This window comes from Fundulus heteroclitus, chromosome 9 (assembly GCF_011125445.2).
Source record: "Fundulus heteroclitus isolate FHET01 chromosome 9, MU-UCD_Fhet_4.1, whole genome shotgun sequence".
NCBI lineage: Eukaryota > Metazoa > Chordata > Actinopteri > Cyprinodontiformes > Fundulidae > Fundulus > Fundulus heteroclitus.
Window position 1 is genome coordinate 33,447,268 of NC_046369.1, and position 14,700 is coordinate 33,461,967.

The 14,700-nt window shown below is 41.0% G+C and overlaps 1 protein-coding gene across 1 annotated transcript in view; it reads right to left on the reverse strand.

Moving 5' to 3' along the window:
* Window positions 1-339: 339 nt before the first annotated feature.
* LOC105925430 (gamma-aminobutyric acid type A receptor subunit gamma3) overlaps window positions 340-14,700 on the reverse strand; it is a 76,825-nt gene continuing 62,464 nt past the window's right edge. The window contains exons 6-9 of the mRNA XM_012861280.3: window positions 13,064-13,201; window positions 10,850-11,002; window positions 5,385-5,584; window positions 340-2,037 (exon numbers count right to left, since the gene is read on the reverse strand). Of these exons, the coding sequence (XP_012716734.1) occupies window positions 1,756-2,037; window positions 5,385-5,584; window positions 10,850-11,002; window positions 13,064-13,201 (773 nt within the window). The 3' untranslated portion in view covers window positions 340-1,755. The remainder of the gene's footprint in view (window positions 2,038-5,384; window positions 5,585-10,849; window positions 11,003-13,063; window positions 13,202-14,700) is intronic.

Below are 14,700 nucleotides of genomic sequence, written 5' to 3' on the forward strand. Positions count from 1 at the left end.
AGCTGCATGTATGGTTTTAAAACAAGCTGGTACATCAGTAACATAGTCTAACCCCCCCCCCCCCCCCCACCCCCAAAACAAAGAGAGCAGCTCTGGCAGAATACATCTTGCAGTTGGTGTTTGCCATGGGAATGTCATTTTTGCAGACTACAATCTTTGTTAAGTATTCACACATTTCTATGTAAGTAAACATCAAATGTAGTGACAGTGGTTTAAAGGGTTTCTCAAATAATGTATAGATAAACACTTTTTGTAGAAATAATTCTGAGATGGGAGTAAAGGTAAGAATGTGGGTTAGTCTTGGCCATTAGGTTCCAGTACCTCCCTGGGAGAGTCCAGTTTTGCTTTCCATTGGTGCAAGTTGAATCATTTAAAGCGTTATTTACAGCAAATAAGAAACTAACTTTTTTTAGCCTCACCATAGAAACAAAAATCAACAGTAACAAACAAAAATATAAATTATGCATTTAAAGTTTATTTCAAGAGTTCCTGTCCCCAAAACAGGTTTTTGTGTTACACCAAATCAGTAACAAGAATGAAAGATGAAGGAAATGGTCACATCTAGTTATAGGCACGGATTGCAACCTTGAGTAAAACTGTTAAAAAAAAACAACATTGTATAAACACAAAGAATGTAAAGAAAAATGTGGACAGGATACAACTGACATAAATAAAAAAGCAACAATTATTCAAACATTTGCTAGTGTTGTCTATTACAGTTATATAGAATAAACACCCACTAAATGTTTCTGTTATTTCCAAGTGCTTCTTGTACAGAGCACTGCACCTACTCTCGTCCTGCTCTTTATAGATTAACACAAGTATAACAAGTTGATATTTGCTGGTATATGGACTATCTGCTTTTAACTTAAATCGATTAAGTTTTCACACATAGCATTTTTCAAGACCATAAATATTTCTAAACAGTCGAGTTTGTCTTTGTTGTAGGCAAGGGAAAAATGTAGAAGGCTTCTTTCAGCCAGCTGAACTGCAGTGTGCAGTAACAGGTGGGGGAGGGGGAGTGTTGCATTATTCTATGCTCCATACAGCTGGAGAAAACTCCACTTACTCTAGCACTTTCTCTGGCATCTCATTAAAAGGATTTTAAACCAAATAAGTGGTTTTAGAACAGCTACTATTTAAAATGTTGGGGTACCCTGATAGCAGAAATGCCCCATACCTAGTCACATCGAATAGCTGAACGTCATGATGAAGGTATTTAAATAATAAGTTTAGAGTAAGACGTGGCTGCCATATAAACGTAACTCTAAGCTTGTAATGATAACCAGTCAAAGCCAGGCTCTTCTGTTCTATTCTATAAATAATATTCCCTGATTATTGTTACGGATAGTATCTACCCCTCCAAAGGAAGGCACTAGGAATGGTTTGAGCGTCCTTGGATTTTCATCAGTTAGATTTGACTGATGGCTGGATAACAGTTGTCCTACAGCTTTAGCTATCCCAGTGCACAGCACGCTGCTTGTTTGTCCTTAGTCCTCTCGGAGTTTGCACAGCTGAGTACAGCATACAAAGGAAAACTCAGCAGAGTTGTACTCTTGTGCCTAAAGTCGCCACAGCAGAAATCTCTGCCTGCAGATGCACGCTGTCCTCTTGATGTTTTCGTTTCCAGGTAAATCGTTCAGCAACCACAGGGAAGAGCTTATTTGCTGTTACAGTACCTTACATCATGACTAAAATTCGTTATGTAACCCTGCTTTCTGACCTTTGATTCCAAAAACTGCTCTACATATTGTACTAAAGGTAGAGATAGCCTACCCAGTACACAATGTTGAAGAGCAAGAAGGATGTGGGGAAAAACACACGTGAGTACGTATCCAGTTCAAGTAGATCTATGTGCACTCTTCCTTTTCTCCATGCACCTCCTTTACATTCTTCAAAGCAGCAAAAGAAACTCTGGCAGTCTTTTCCATCCAGACATTCATAGACACAAGCGTCTTCAAACTCCTGCCAATACAATGAGTTGTTTAAAGCAATGACGGTGTGTGGAGGAGGTCTCACGTCCAGGATGGAGAAGTTCTGAAAAACAACATATAGTAAAGAATCAGATTAAGTGCTTTGCAGATAATAAAATGTGTGTGTGTGTCTGTCTGTGTGTGTGCACGCGTATGTGTGTATAATCTGGCTTTAATGAAGGACATATGCAAATTGTAAATTTTGCCCATTATAATTTTGCATTGCATTCGATCTTGACTGAAGGGTATTATGTGATATTGCGGCAACAAGAAGTTGCATCTGTTAGATTGCGCTGGAAAACCTCAGTGAATACGGCTTGCTGTAGTCTGTAGTTATCCTAAAAGAGGAAATCTTACAATTTGGAATGCATTCTAGACACTGACACTGACAAGATGATAAATTACAAACTGCACTAATGGTATAAAATGCTACGATGTAGACCCTCTGTCTCCTAATTTGGCAGGGTCTAATTGTGGTGGAAGAGGGGTTGTCTGGGTGGATGAGGGGATAATTTGTGTTGTGTGACATTACAAGTGGAAGTCTGCGAGCTAATAAGTCTTCTTGTTGTATGTTTGGCTTTTCCCTTTCAGGGATCACCACAGCAAGACATCTGTCTCCATCTAATCCTATCTTCTGCATCTTCTTCTCTCACGCCAGCTACCTTCATTTGCTCCTTCACTCCATCCATAAATCTCCTCTTTGGTCTTCCTCTAGGCCTCCTGCCTGGCATACTCACTATCCCTCCTCTGTACATGTCCAAACTATCTCAGTCTGGCTTCGCTGGCTTTATCTTCAAAACATCTAACATAAGCTGTTCCTCTGATGTCCTCATTCCTGATCCGATCCATCCTCGTCACTTCCAAAGAGAACCTTAACATCTTTGTCTCTGCAACCCACAGCTTAGTCTTAGACAAACTTTATTGTAATTTTGTATGTACAGAGTGCATACAAAATGTAATTTTGTTGCATACAGCTGACGACAATGTAATAAGATTGCAATTGAAATAAAATAACATTACAATATAAAGCACAGCAGTGATAAGAATGTAACAGTGCAGGAGAAAAACAGTTTTTAAAAAAGTGTGCAGAAGAATGTTCCACAATGTTTATAGTGCAAAAATAGTGGTGCAAAAAGGAATTAATTTGAAAAGTTCAATGTTGGCAGTGCAAGGTAATAATGGTGCAAAAATGCAATAATCGTTCAGTTGTGTACTTTTACATTTAAATGGATTGTAAAAGTTCAGCAATGTTGGCAGTGCAAGATAATGTTGTGAAATGGCCATAATGTTCAATTCTGTGCATGTGTGATGCAGAGTCCAGTTTAGAGTTCAACAGTTCAACAGTGTGATGGCAGCGGGGAAAAAGCTGTTGCAGAACCTGGTGGACCTGCAGCGGATGCTGCGGAACCTCTTCCCAGTGGGCAGCAGGGAGAACAGTCCATGGTGGGGATGTGAGGGGTCTCTGATGATGTTATGGGCTCGGGACACGCAGCGCTGGAACGAAATGTCCTTAATGGAGGGGAGAGGAGCCCCGATGATCCCTTCTGCTGTCCTCACCACTCTCCTCACGTTCCTCCAGTCGGAGGCGCTGTAGCCTCCACACCACACAGAGAGACAGCTGATTACAATGCTCTCTATGGTGCTTCTGTAGAAAATCGTGAGGTTGGGCAAGGGCAGGTGGGCTCTCCTCATCCTCCGCAGTAAGTGCAAGCGCTTCTGTGTCTTCTTGACCAGTGACGTGGTGTTCACAGTCCAGGTGAGGTTGTCCATGATGTGCACCCCCAGGAACTTGGTGCTGCTGACCACCTCCACAGCTGAGCTGTTGATGAGCAGTGGAGCGTGGTGGGGGCGGTTCTTCCTGAAGTCGACGATGATCTCCTTCGTCTTCTCTATGTTCAGGATCAGGCTGTTGTCTCTGCACCAGTCCACCAGTTGCTCCACCTCCTCTCTGTAGTCCTGGTCGTTGTCGTCGCTGATCAGGCCCACCACCGTCTTGTCGTCTGCAAACTTCACGATGTGATTGGTGGTGAACCTGGGGACGCAGTAGTGTGTCATCAGAGTGAACAGCAGGGGGCTCAGGACGCAGCCCTGAGGGGAGCCCGTGCTGAGAGTGATGACATCAGAGGTGTTCTGTCCGACCCAGACTGACTGAGGTCTGTTGGTGAGGAAGTCTAGCAGCCAGTTGCGAAGGGGTGTGCTGAAGCCCAGATGTTCCAGTTTTCCCACCAGATGCTGTGGGATGATGATGTTGAACACTAAACTGAAGTCCAGGAACAGCATCCGCACATGGGTGTTCTTCTCCTCCAGGTGTGCCAGGCTCAGGTGAATAGCGGAGGAGATGGCGTCCTCAGTGGAGCAGTTCCACCGGTAGGCAAACTGGAACGGGTCGAGTGTTGGGGGGGGGACTGGAGATGATGTGTTCTTTTCTCCTCCCCAATGCCATTGTATCTAAACCAGACAACACCGCTAGTCTCACCACCATCTTGAGCACCTTTCCTTTCATTCTCTCTGATACTCTTTTGCCAGACAAGACATCTGACACTTCTCTCCACCAGTTTCAACCTGTTTAGACATATTTCTTTAACTCTTTTCCACACTGAACATTTGCTCTGGACTTAAAAATCCTCCACCTGCTCTCTCTGCTTCACAGCTCTCGTACATGTTCTGCACCGCTCTAAGATACTTCTCTGCTTCTTCAGACTTCCTCTTACAAGACCACAGCTCCTCTCTCTGCATGTTGTCATATGCTTTCTCTAGATCTACAAAAACATAAAGCGGCTCTAAATAAGATTTTTATAAGTTGCGTTAGGTGTTTGTCCTTTCTCAGGGTTGGGGACCAGCGTCTGCGTTCTGTCCATGTTACTATGGTCATGAGATGTGGATCATGACTGAAAGAACGAGATCTTTGATATGCACAAAAACAGTTCAAATTAACTTCTGCTGTAGGGTGGCTGGGTTACCCTACAGTGATATGAAGTCAGGTGAGACACTCAGCTCACCTGACTAATCTCCAAGAATGACCTGGATAGTGTATCTATGGAGTTAACTGGGTTCCTTTTTAGATCTGTCACCCCCACAACCACTACTGAGAAAAGTTAAAGGTTGGATACATAGGTCATAATGTGTGCAGCAAGGCTCTTAATACACAGTGAAAAAAAACGGTCCCAATTACAGTAAATGTCTTGTTAAAAGCACCTATATTCTCAACCCTGACACCTTTCTAACTTCAATCCTGTTATAATAAACTCCTATTACAGGAAAGCCTCTCCTATAATATACAACAAGAATTCTAAGCATGTTACCAGTCTTAATTTCTATTGTTTTAACATGAACTTCCTCAGCTGTTTGTTAAATACTGTAGAATAAACAGTTGACAGACACACAATAAAAGCACATTCAAACCGAACCTACCAGCCTTTTAGGTTCCATGCAGCTGGGTCTTTGAATAGTGTACGAGTAGTAATTTAACGTTGCATATTCCATCAAGGCAGCAAAGACAAACAGGAAGCAAACGGTGACGAAAAGGTCCATGGCGGTGACATAAGACACTCTGGGTAAGGATGTCCTGGCCACACTACTGAGCGTGGTCATGGTAAGGACTGTGGTTATTCCTGAAAGAGAAAAAAAAAAAGGTCTCTCAAATAATACATTTTGATACAAAAGCATAATCTTACATAAAAACTAAGGAAAAATCAACCATTAAAATGAGTTCATTTATTCAGCAAGGGGAAAAAAAACTGACCCCAATACTAAAGATATTTTTTGTGCATTAGGTCCGAAACTCCATGCTTATTTTTCCTCGGCATTTCTAGGAATATGGAACAACCCAATTCAAAATATACTTGAAAGCTTGTCTGTCTAATTGCTAAAGATAAAAATAAAATTTAGGTGAATTTAAAACAACAAATGTTATAAATTACCTATTTATAAATCTTGGTAAGCTTTTTTGACATACTGTGGCTTCTAGGCAGCAATTAATTTGTTTTCTCCTCCTCTCCTTCATGAGTTTTAAAACCGGCCAGAAAAAAAGAAAAGAAAAAGAAAACATCTGTTACTGTTTCATTGATGTTCCCATGGTAACTAGCTAGCCTCATCTATTTCAGGCTGGCATTTCACACTTTTCCTTTATCTTTCTGCTGCCCCTGTGATTACCCTCACCTCCTTTCTGCCAGTACTGTGGCACACATTTTAAGATTTTGCTATAGTGTGAGCAGCGGGTGAGTGTCACAGAAGCATCTATCTTGACTAACGTCTTTAAGTAGACTTAAAGACATAGACTGCACTATGGAATTACATTTTTTCTTCAATAAATGGTATCAGAGCCTAGTGTATTAAATAACTGACATAAAATACAGTCGGTAATTAATAGTACAGTTACGTTTCACCTTTTTTTGGACTTTTTGTCAAATAGTTAGAGGATTGAGTAGGCTACAGGTGGTATATCATTTGAAAGCGCTTAGGTCTGAAACTTTGTGGTGCCAACACCAACTTAGAACCCCCACAAGTATGCTCCATCTACTCCAGTAGCAGTTTAGAAGGTAAGATCTCAACATCATATGTTTGGAGTATGTCCAAAGCACAGATAGGATCTTAGGAGTGTCATGATGAACTGAATGGTATTTTGGAATAATAACAGGAAAAAGAGTAGAACAAAAGAATAGTCTAGCGGGGCAAAATGATAACCGATGAGCATATATATACTGAGGGACAAGTGGAGAAGGACACTGAATGCAGGTGCACAGGGAGACTGAGGAATGGAGACCAATAGGGTGAACTGAGATACAACAGAAACTATCTAACCAAGGGCAAAAAGCCTAACACAAATGTAACAGAAATAAAACCCAATGTACAGAAAACAAAGCTTTAATGATTGTCAGAAACATCATGGTAAACCAAATACAACATCGGCTAAATAGTTCAGTCACATGCCGGATTAATTTTGAGGCGATAACTACAATCTTATAACAGTCCCCCAAAATGTGTCTCTAACACTGTAGTTTGGTGAATTTCCCTTATTTATATTACTTATAGTAGTGTTTGTAACTGCACTGGGACAATTAAGTTTCTTGAACTAAATTGAATATAATTGTGAAGAAATTCTGCCTCTCTCTTCTTTATTTCCAGGTGTGCATCCAGGCACAGCTTTCTCAAACTTCTATGCAATTCAAGCAACTTAATCAGCTGTTGGACAGATAGACTAGAACACTTTGGCATACAGAGGAGTTTGACTCAATATCAGGAAGGTTCTGTTTAGGAATGGGTACCTTTCACATTTGAACTGATGCGGTACCGATACCCGGTACCTGGGAATTGATACCGGAACTCAACGGTACCTATTTTCAGTACTTTTGTGTGTTTATGTAGTAATAAATGTTAGTTTAATAATAAAATCCCTTTTTTCTATTTAACATATTCATTTCTCAATATCTAAATTTGTTTGGAGCTACAAATTAACCTTATAAAATAATTTATGAATTTCAATACATTGTCTCAATCCACAAGGTATAAAACACAGTTTTACCAAAACAACAATAGGGGGTTTTCAGGTGACGTCACGCTCACGTGACTACTCAGCGCGTCCGCCATATTGGGTGGCAGTCGTTTTGCACCGTTGACCTGCATTGTATGACGCCTTAGGCAGTATTGAAAGTGAACAATGGGGAAAATGTGTTTAATGGTTGGTTGCACGGCCCGTGGAGGTGGAGAACAACGCTCTTTCTATCGCCTACCAGCCGTAATTGTGAATCAATGTGAAAAAACCAAACAGCTCTCTGAACAACACCGTCACCTATGGCTGACACGGATATCCAGGTCCGATTTGGACGGTGTTAAGCTGGAATACGCCAGAGTCTGCGGTGCTCACTTTGTCACAGGTAATTAACTGTTAAGCATTTAAAACATGTAAGAATATATTAATAATAGGGCTTGGGCGTCATGTTGACTGCCTCTGCCGCCGCTACTCAGACTACTTGACTACCGCGTACTGTACTCCCTCTCAGCCATGTTTTAATTTGATTAATTTCACCTTAACTTGATTTCAACCAAGGTAAACCGTTGCTGTATTGTGGGCTGTAACAGCGCAACACATGATCGCCATGGGAAAAAGATAGAAACAGATTAATTTTCCACCGCTTTCCTGCCTGGAGGCGCAACCACGGAGTCGTCGGCTCGCTTGGATCGCGGCTGTAAGTCGACCGAACATAACTTTCCACAGTATCCCGATGTCAATGAGAGTGTGTTCTAAACCTTTGAAACACATAGCAGCTAGTTAAAAGTACATTACATGCGTGAGTGGTTGTTAGCGCTAACGGTTAGCAGGTGCCAGAGCCCGTCTGAGTGCAGCTTACCTTTGTACGAGTTACTGTGTTTCCACTGTTTGCTGGCTTTATGATCTGCAGCGCCTGAACCCATCCATCCGTAAACTGCACATGAGACTCCAAGGATTTGTAGCTTTGGAACTTTTATGAAGTATAGGCGCTCACACCACAAACAAGGTAGCCGAAGACGTCTGATATGCAAAGTGACGTCCGCGCTACTTCCGGGTAGTAAAAACTGTAAATACAACTTAATTTTGCACTGGTCATTGTTCTGCTTAAATAATTAAAGCCGCGAGCGGCGTCGATCGGCCCTGCAGCCAAGTGCCTTCGCGCACCGCCGGCCGTCAGCCACCGCAGAAGCTGTCACGCATTTGCGTCGGATTGTTTACATTTTTACCATCTTATTAAAACTCACCCGTCCACGTATGATGGCGATTGCCTTCATGTACATAACTTCTACATCTCGTACCCAACCAGATGTGAACTGGTTGTGAGCCTCTAGATCCTTGTAAGCTCTCATTTCCTCAAGACTGTGCAGAGGGTTTTCACCGAACACCAGGTAATGCACTGTGTCGCCGTGCTCTACATTTGGCCAATCATCTAGATTACTGCTAAACAAGGCACCGCGGAGGGCATAGGGGTCCATATGGTCGATCACGGAACATTTCCTCAGATATACGTCCTTATCTGGTGGCTCTAGCGTGCTGGCGTACTTATCCATTCGCGATATGATATGATAATATGACACCCAAGATGGCGGACCGGAAGCTGGCCAGTGACGTCACTGAAAACCCCCTATTATTAGAGGCACAGAGAGTGAACGAGGTGAATACGGGATTGAAGCAGCGGGTGAATACAATTCAGGGAATTATTTTAGTGCAACAGTTTCCGAGTAGAAAACAACACTATATTAAAAAACATGATATTTTTAAATATACATTATGTATTCCGCCCTGGATTACAAAGTGGTATACATTTGCGATCAGAGAACAGAGAGACTATCCTCTTTGCTCTGACTACAGGCGGGCTTCAATACAAGACTGAAGCAAGAAGTGGGAAGAGGCTCAAGGCAGCACTCGCTGCTGCCTCAAGACAATAACTGCAGAATGATTAGTGCTTTCCCAGACAGTCACCAATAATACAGAAGAAAGTCGCAAGATTTTGTTCTAGTCGCTTTTTTGAAAAAAGGTTGCTGGAAGGGTTTGTGAAGTCGCTAAATACAGCAAAAAATTTGCTAAATTGGTAGCAATGACCAGGTGCTTCCTCAGAATAGAAGTATTCCTGCCACTGGCCTTGCACTTCACATCACAAATATTGCAGCGAGCGTACTCTGCAGCACATTTTGAAAAGTGGGGCCATACTTATGACTGCTTTCTATCAGCCATGCTTGCTTTGTTGACTGGACCAGCGGCTACTTATGCCATTACACTGTTGTGCGTGAAATGCTGTGTTTGTGTCTGGCATGGAAAATTGCCCACTCTTCCACTCCCTCAATGTCAAAATGATAGATCAATTACCGAAACTTGGTATTGTTCCATTTTACGTGAATCGGTCCTCGGTAGTATCGAACAGGATTCAGTCAGTACCTAGAATTGTACTGAATTCGGTACCCATCCCTTGTTGTTACGAAAGGTTTGTGCTGATATGTTGTATGAAATCTCTATTATGGTCTCAGCTGTCCAAAGGACATAGTTTCAGTCTTATGATTCATTTAGGTGCAATTTACACACCTAAGCTGTACTGCCATATTCGTTAAAGAGAGAATAGGTTTGCTCCTGGTAACTATTTCAAACAAACCATGATATTTAACTCAGGAATTTAAACATTCAGCCTTTTCACCCTTTCCAGGTCGATGGGCAGGAACTATTTCTTCTCCAAGCTCAATGTGAATGTTTTTTCTTCCTGCAATTTTTTCAGCACACACCTGTATGCTCCATATCATTAAGCTGCAGAAACTCCTGCTGGTATGGAGTTAGTCACACTTGTTGATGATCATTTAATTGAGTGCATTTGATTACCAGCACCTGGATGCTAATTTGTCTCTTAAAACCCAGGACAGCGCCAAATTCTTCATCGGATTTTCCTAGTTTTTCTAGGGCCTGCATGTATGAATGATAACAGCATTTACAGAGACAGACACCACGGCATCAAGAGACAACAACACAACACAGATTTTGGCACTAGCTAATGGATCCGTTTGCCTTTTATCCTTGAAAACAGCTGTGTGAACGGTCTCACACTCATTCACATTTTGAACAGTTGCAGATGAATGCAGGAAACAGGTCCCAAATTTACTATATGAAGAATATATTAAATTAAAACATTGAACATGTGAAATTATTTACCTTGATAAATGCCAGTGGTCTGGACAACAACAGAGAGAGCATGCACAAGAAAAGGCATAACAAGACAGAAGGAGGACAATGAATGACTCAAGTGCTAAATGTCTAAGCAGCGTCGGTGAACATAGACAAAGCAAATACAGCGAACAAAACAACAACTGTGATATGACATGATGCATGTGTCAAATTTGAAAATAGGTTGCAGAACTCAGAATACCTAAAGCTGTTCTGGCTGGAGTGGCATCCTTTTTGATCCAGAAGGACACCCAGGAGAGAACCACGGTGAGTATGCAGGGGATGTAAGTCTGGATGGTAAAGTAGCCCATTCTTCTGCTCAAGTCAAAATATACAGTCATCACCACATAGTCACCTGTGTTTAAAAACACAAAATAGTATCAGAATTGGCAAATAAAAATCTGATGTCTCCTTTCAAAACAACAAAATTTAGGACAAAAATAAATTAAATTTGTGTTTGGTTGAATATTTCTTGATTGCAACAATCTTTGCATGAAATGAAAATCATACCATGAGAGAGTCTGTTAATTGTGCATGAATTGGTACCGTATTTGTAAGGTAAATGGTTTTGAGGTTTGGGCAGCAGTGTTGAGTATGAGGGTTGCACCCATGACAAACTAAATCTTCTCAATAATCGACCAAACACAACTTTCCTTATTATTTGTGATAAGCTTCTTTAAAAGAACCAATAAGTTCCTGCAAATACTTCAAGTTGAACATAACAAACTGAATAGAATCTATGGATGTCAATAGAAACAAGCTACATATTTTATTTACTTTTTAAATTATTTAATGGTGGGTGTATTTACAGGACTGGTTTACTCTACAAAACGACCAGATAGGATATTCCTTCTGTTGGATAAATTAACTGTATTGAATTAATATGAGAGAGCCACGCCCAGGCTAACCCTGCAGCTCACCCAGTCCATTTTCCAAATTGTAAATGTACAAGGTTGGCAGGCCTTTTTATCTGTGAATCTTCCAGTAAATGTTTTATTTACACTCAGAGCCTTGAGAGCTAAAATAAACACAGCACTGAATAGTTATATTCAACATTAAAAACATGTTGCTGAGGACCAGCCTGTAAACTGCAACATGAAGGAATGGGATTATATTATAATATGTAAGGAAGGCTAAGTTAGCAATAATCATGAGTTTTTAGGCTCATTATCCCCCTGTGATTAAACTACTCAAATCAACTCAACACAGGGCAAAACTAGGAGTGAACTGTCAGCTGTTTTCTAAAGACACATGAATAAATCTTGTACTTTCTCTTCCACAAGCTGTTGTTGTCATTTTCACAATTGTAAATTTGAACTTGCAGGTTGATGCATCTTTTTCTTCATGCAGAATTTGAGCTGTGTGGTGTTGCAGCCAGATGTGCATCCCTCTTACAGAAAAGTATCTGGTGAATTATTTGATCAGAACCTAACATTGCTGTTACATTGTTTCCTATTCTGCCTTGTGTGCTGACAAATTGAAATATAGGGGTACATGGGGCTAAGCGTGAGGAACTGAAAATTGATTCTGTGGAACATCAAGCCTCAGTGACACACATACATCCTTGATGTATGTGTGTCACTTATGATCCATGCCTATTCTAGATATGCATGTCTATCAGGATCAGGTATTTGTAATTGACAGGGTTCAGTTGCCTCGGGGTGCGGTGATCTCACCATATCATTTCTTTTTTTACACTGAAGCCCTCTAGTGGTCAAATAATTACTATCCTGTCTTATCTGGTGAACAACTTCAGTTTGCTAGAGTTAATTGCATGATCAGGCGATTCCAGACCATTAGTTCCCTTTGGCATCGTGCCTTCCTATGTACAAACTAAACCCAGAAACGCGACAGGGGTTCAAGTGTGTCTGGACGTTTCTGGATCAGTTTCTGGATCAAACACAGGATTTAGAGGGGCAGAAGCAAATCCCCTATTAAAATCTTTAAATAGTTAAAGAACTGATTTAGAAAAAAAGAATAATTGTGAGCATTTTTTTTAGCTTTTTCACCGCTCCAGTGGCTCACTTTTTAACACAGTAGGCTGACAGGAAGGGGGGTGAGTCACGCGGCAGAGGACCACTGGTCGGAGTCAAACCCGGGTCGACTGCATCAAGGACTAAAGCCTCTGTACATGGGTCGCACTACCCGCTGTGCCACCAGCATGCCCCAATTGTGAGAATTTTAAACTTTGCATGAAAATAATCTGATGGAACATTTGAAGTTATCTGAACATAGACATACATATATATATATATATATATATATATATATATATATATATATATATATATATATATATATATATATATATAAATAAATAAATATGTATACATATATATATTAAATTTTACAAAACCCATATACATTTGCCATAGCCAAAAGTGTTGTAAGTGAAGGATAATTTGTTGGACTTTACCTGCTGTCGTCTTTATTATGCCTGTGGTGTTTCTCAGGCCCATGAAATCAAACTGGTACAGGCGCCAGGATTTCTGGTCAGCCGCTTCCACAGAGTTCTTCCTCCATTTGTAAATCATCTCATCTTGTGAGTATCCGTCTGGAATTAAACGAGAGCATGTGTGTATGTGACCCTTGGCACAACATGGCACATCCTAATGACTGATACCCCATGCACATAGAACCTGAGATACATTTAACTTAAGCTGGAGGCTTGCTAATGAGAAACCAGCCTGGAATGAAGACAAAAGGAGAAGAAAAGCAAATTAAACGAAAGCTTTGGTTCAGTATTGTAGTGAATCAGTCTTGATGAGGGGCTTAACCTTCACACAATGCAAACCGAGCCTTGGAGTGTTTTTACAATTGATCATGTCAGGTTAATGATGGGTTAATGATTTCTGCTGTGCTTGCCAAATTTGTGCCCTGCCTTTAGCAGGGACATCAGCATCTCTAGTAGAAACACTAACTAAATTATAATGCTGCTTGATAGAAATGTAATGTAATCGCTTTTAAATTAACAGCAACATGAATATTTTCATGGGACACGCTGGAGAGACTATGTCTCCCAGCTGGCCTGGGAACGCCTTGGGATTCCTCCTGAGGAGCTGGCCCAAGTGGCTGGGGAGAGGGACGTCTGGGCCTCCCTACTGAAGCTGCTACCCCCGCGACCCGACCCCGGATAAGCAGAAGAAGATGGACGGACGGGCTCAATGAATTCACGTTTAATATTGTTCAATTCATGAAATCAAATACAATCTACGACCAGTTAATAATAATGAGAGAAACTTTTTAATTAGCTCATTGCTACACTCACGTGATAGTTGTTCTGAATATTGAGCAGGTAATTTGCAGAAAGAAAGTATTTAACCCATCCATTAAGGAACAGTGGGCAGCTCCCTTTTTTCACAGCACCTGGGGAGCAACCTGAGAAGCAATTAAGGGTCTTGCTCTGGGACCCATAGTGGTCTGCGGGTTTTGAATCAGTACTTGCAGCCTTCTCAGAGCGCACACACACCGCTCTAACCACAAGGCCACCACTCCCCACAGAAAGCCCTATTGGTAAATTTGTGGGAAGAATTATGATTTCTAAGCAAAATTTTAAAGCTACATAACCATCAGGAAGGGTAATGAGTAAACCAAATGTTACATTCACATGTATAGTCTTGTTGAGTATAATCCTGTAAAATCAGAGATGGCAAAGAGATTTGACATTATCACAATTAGTGGCGACGGTTTCAGAAAGTGACTAATTTTCCTGAAACTGGGTCAGACACAGAGCATAAACTTAACTGCACACTAGCACTCAAACGTGCTTGACCCTGTTAACATTTCACATTTTTGAGACCCAAAAAAAAAAAAAAACACCCAGAAAAGTTATTACGAAACCTTTTCTACCAGTGAGGCATTTATCTTGTACAATTCAACTAAACAGCAAACAAATCTGTAAAGGTGGGGGTGGGGGTTAAAAATCTGGAATAACCTGCTGCATAAATGCACACTCTCTAAAATTAGTACTTTGTTAAAACTCATTTAAAATTCCTGTATTCAGTGTTAATTGGTCCTCATCTAAAGTTCAGTAATCCTGGAGATCTAAGGCCA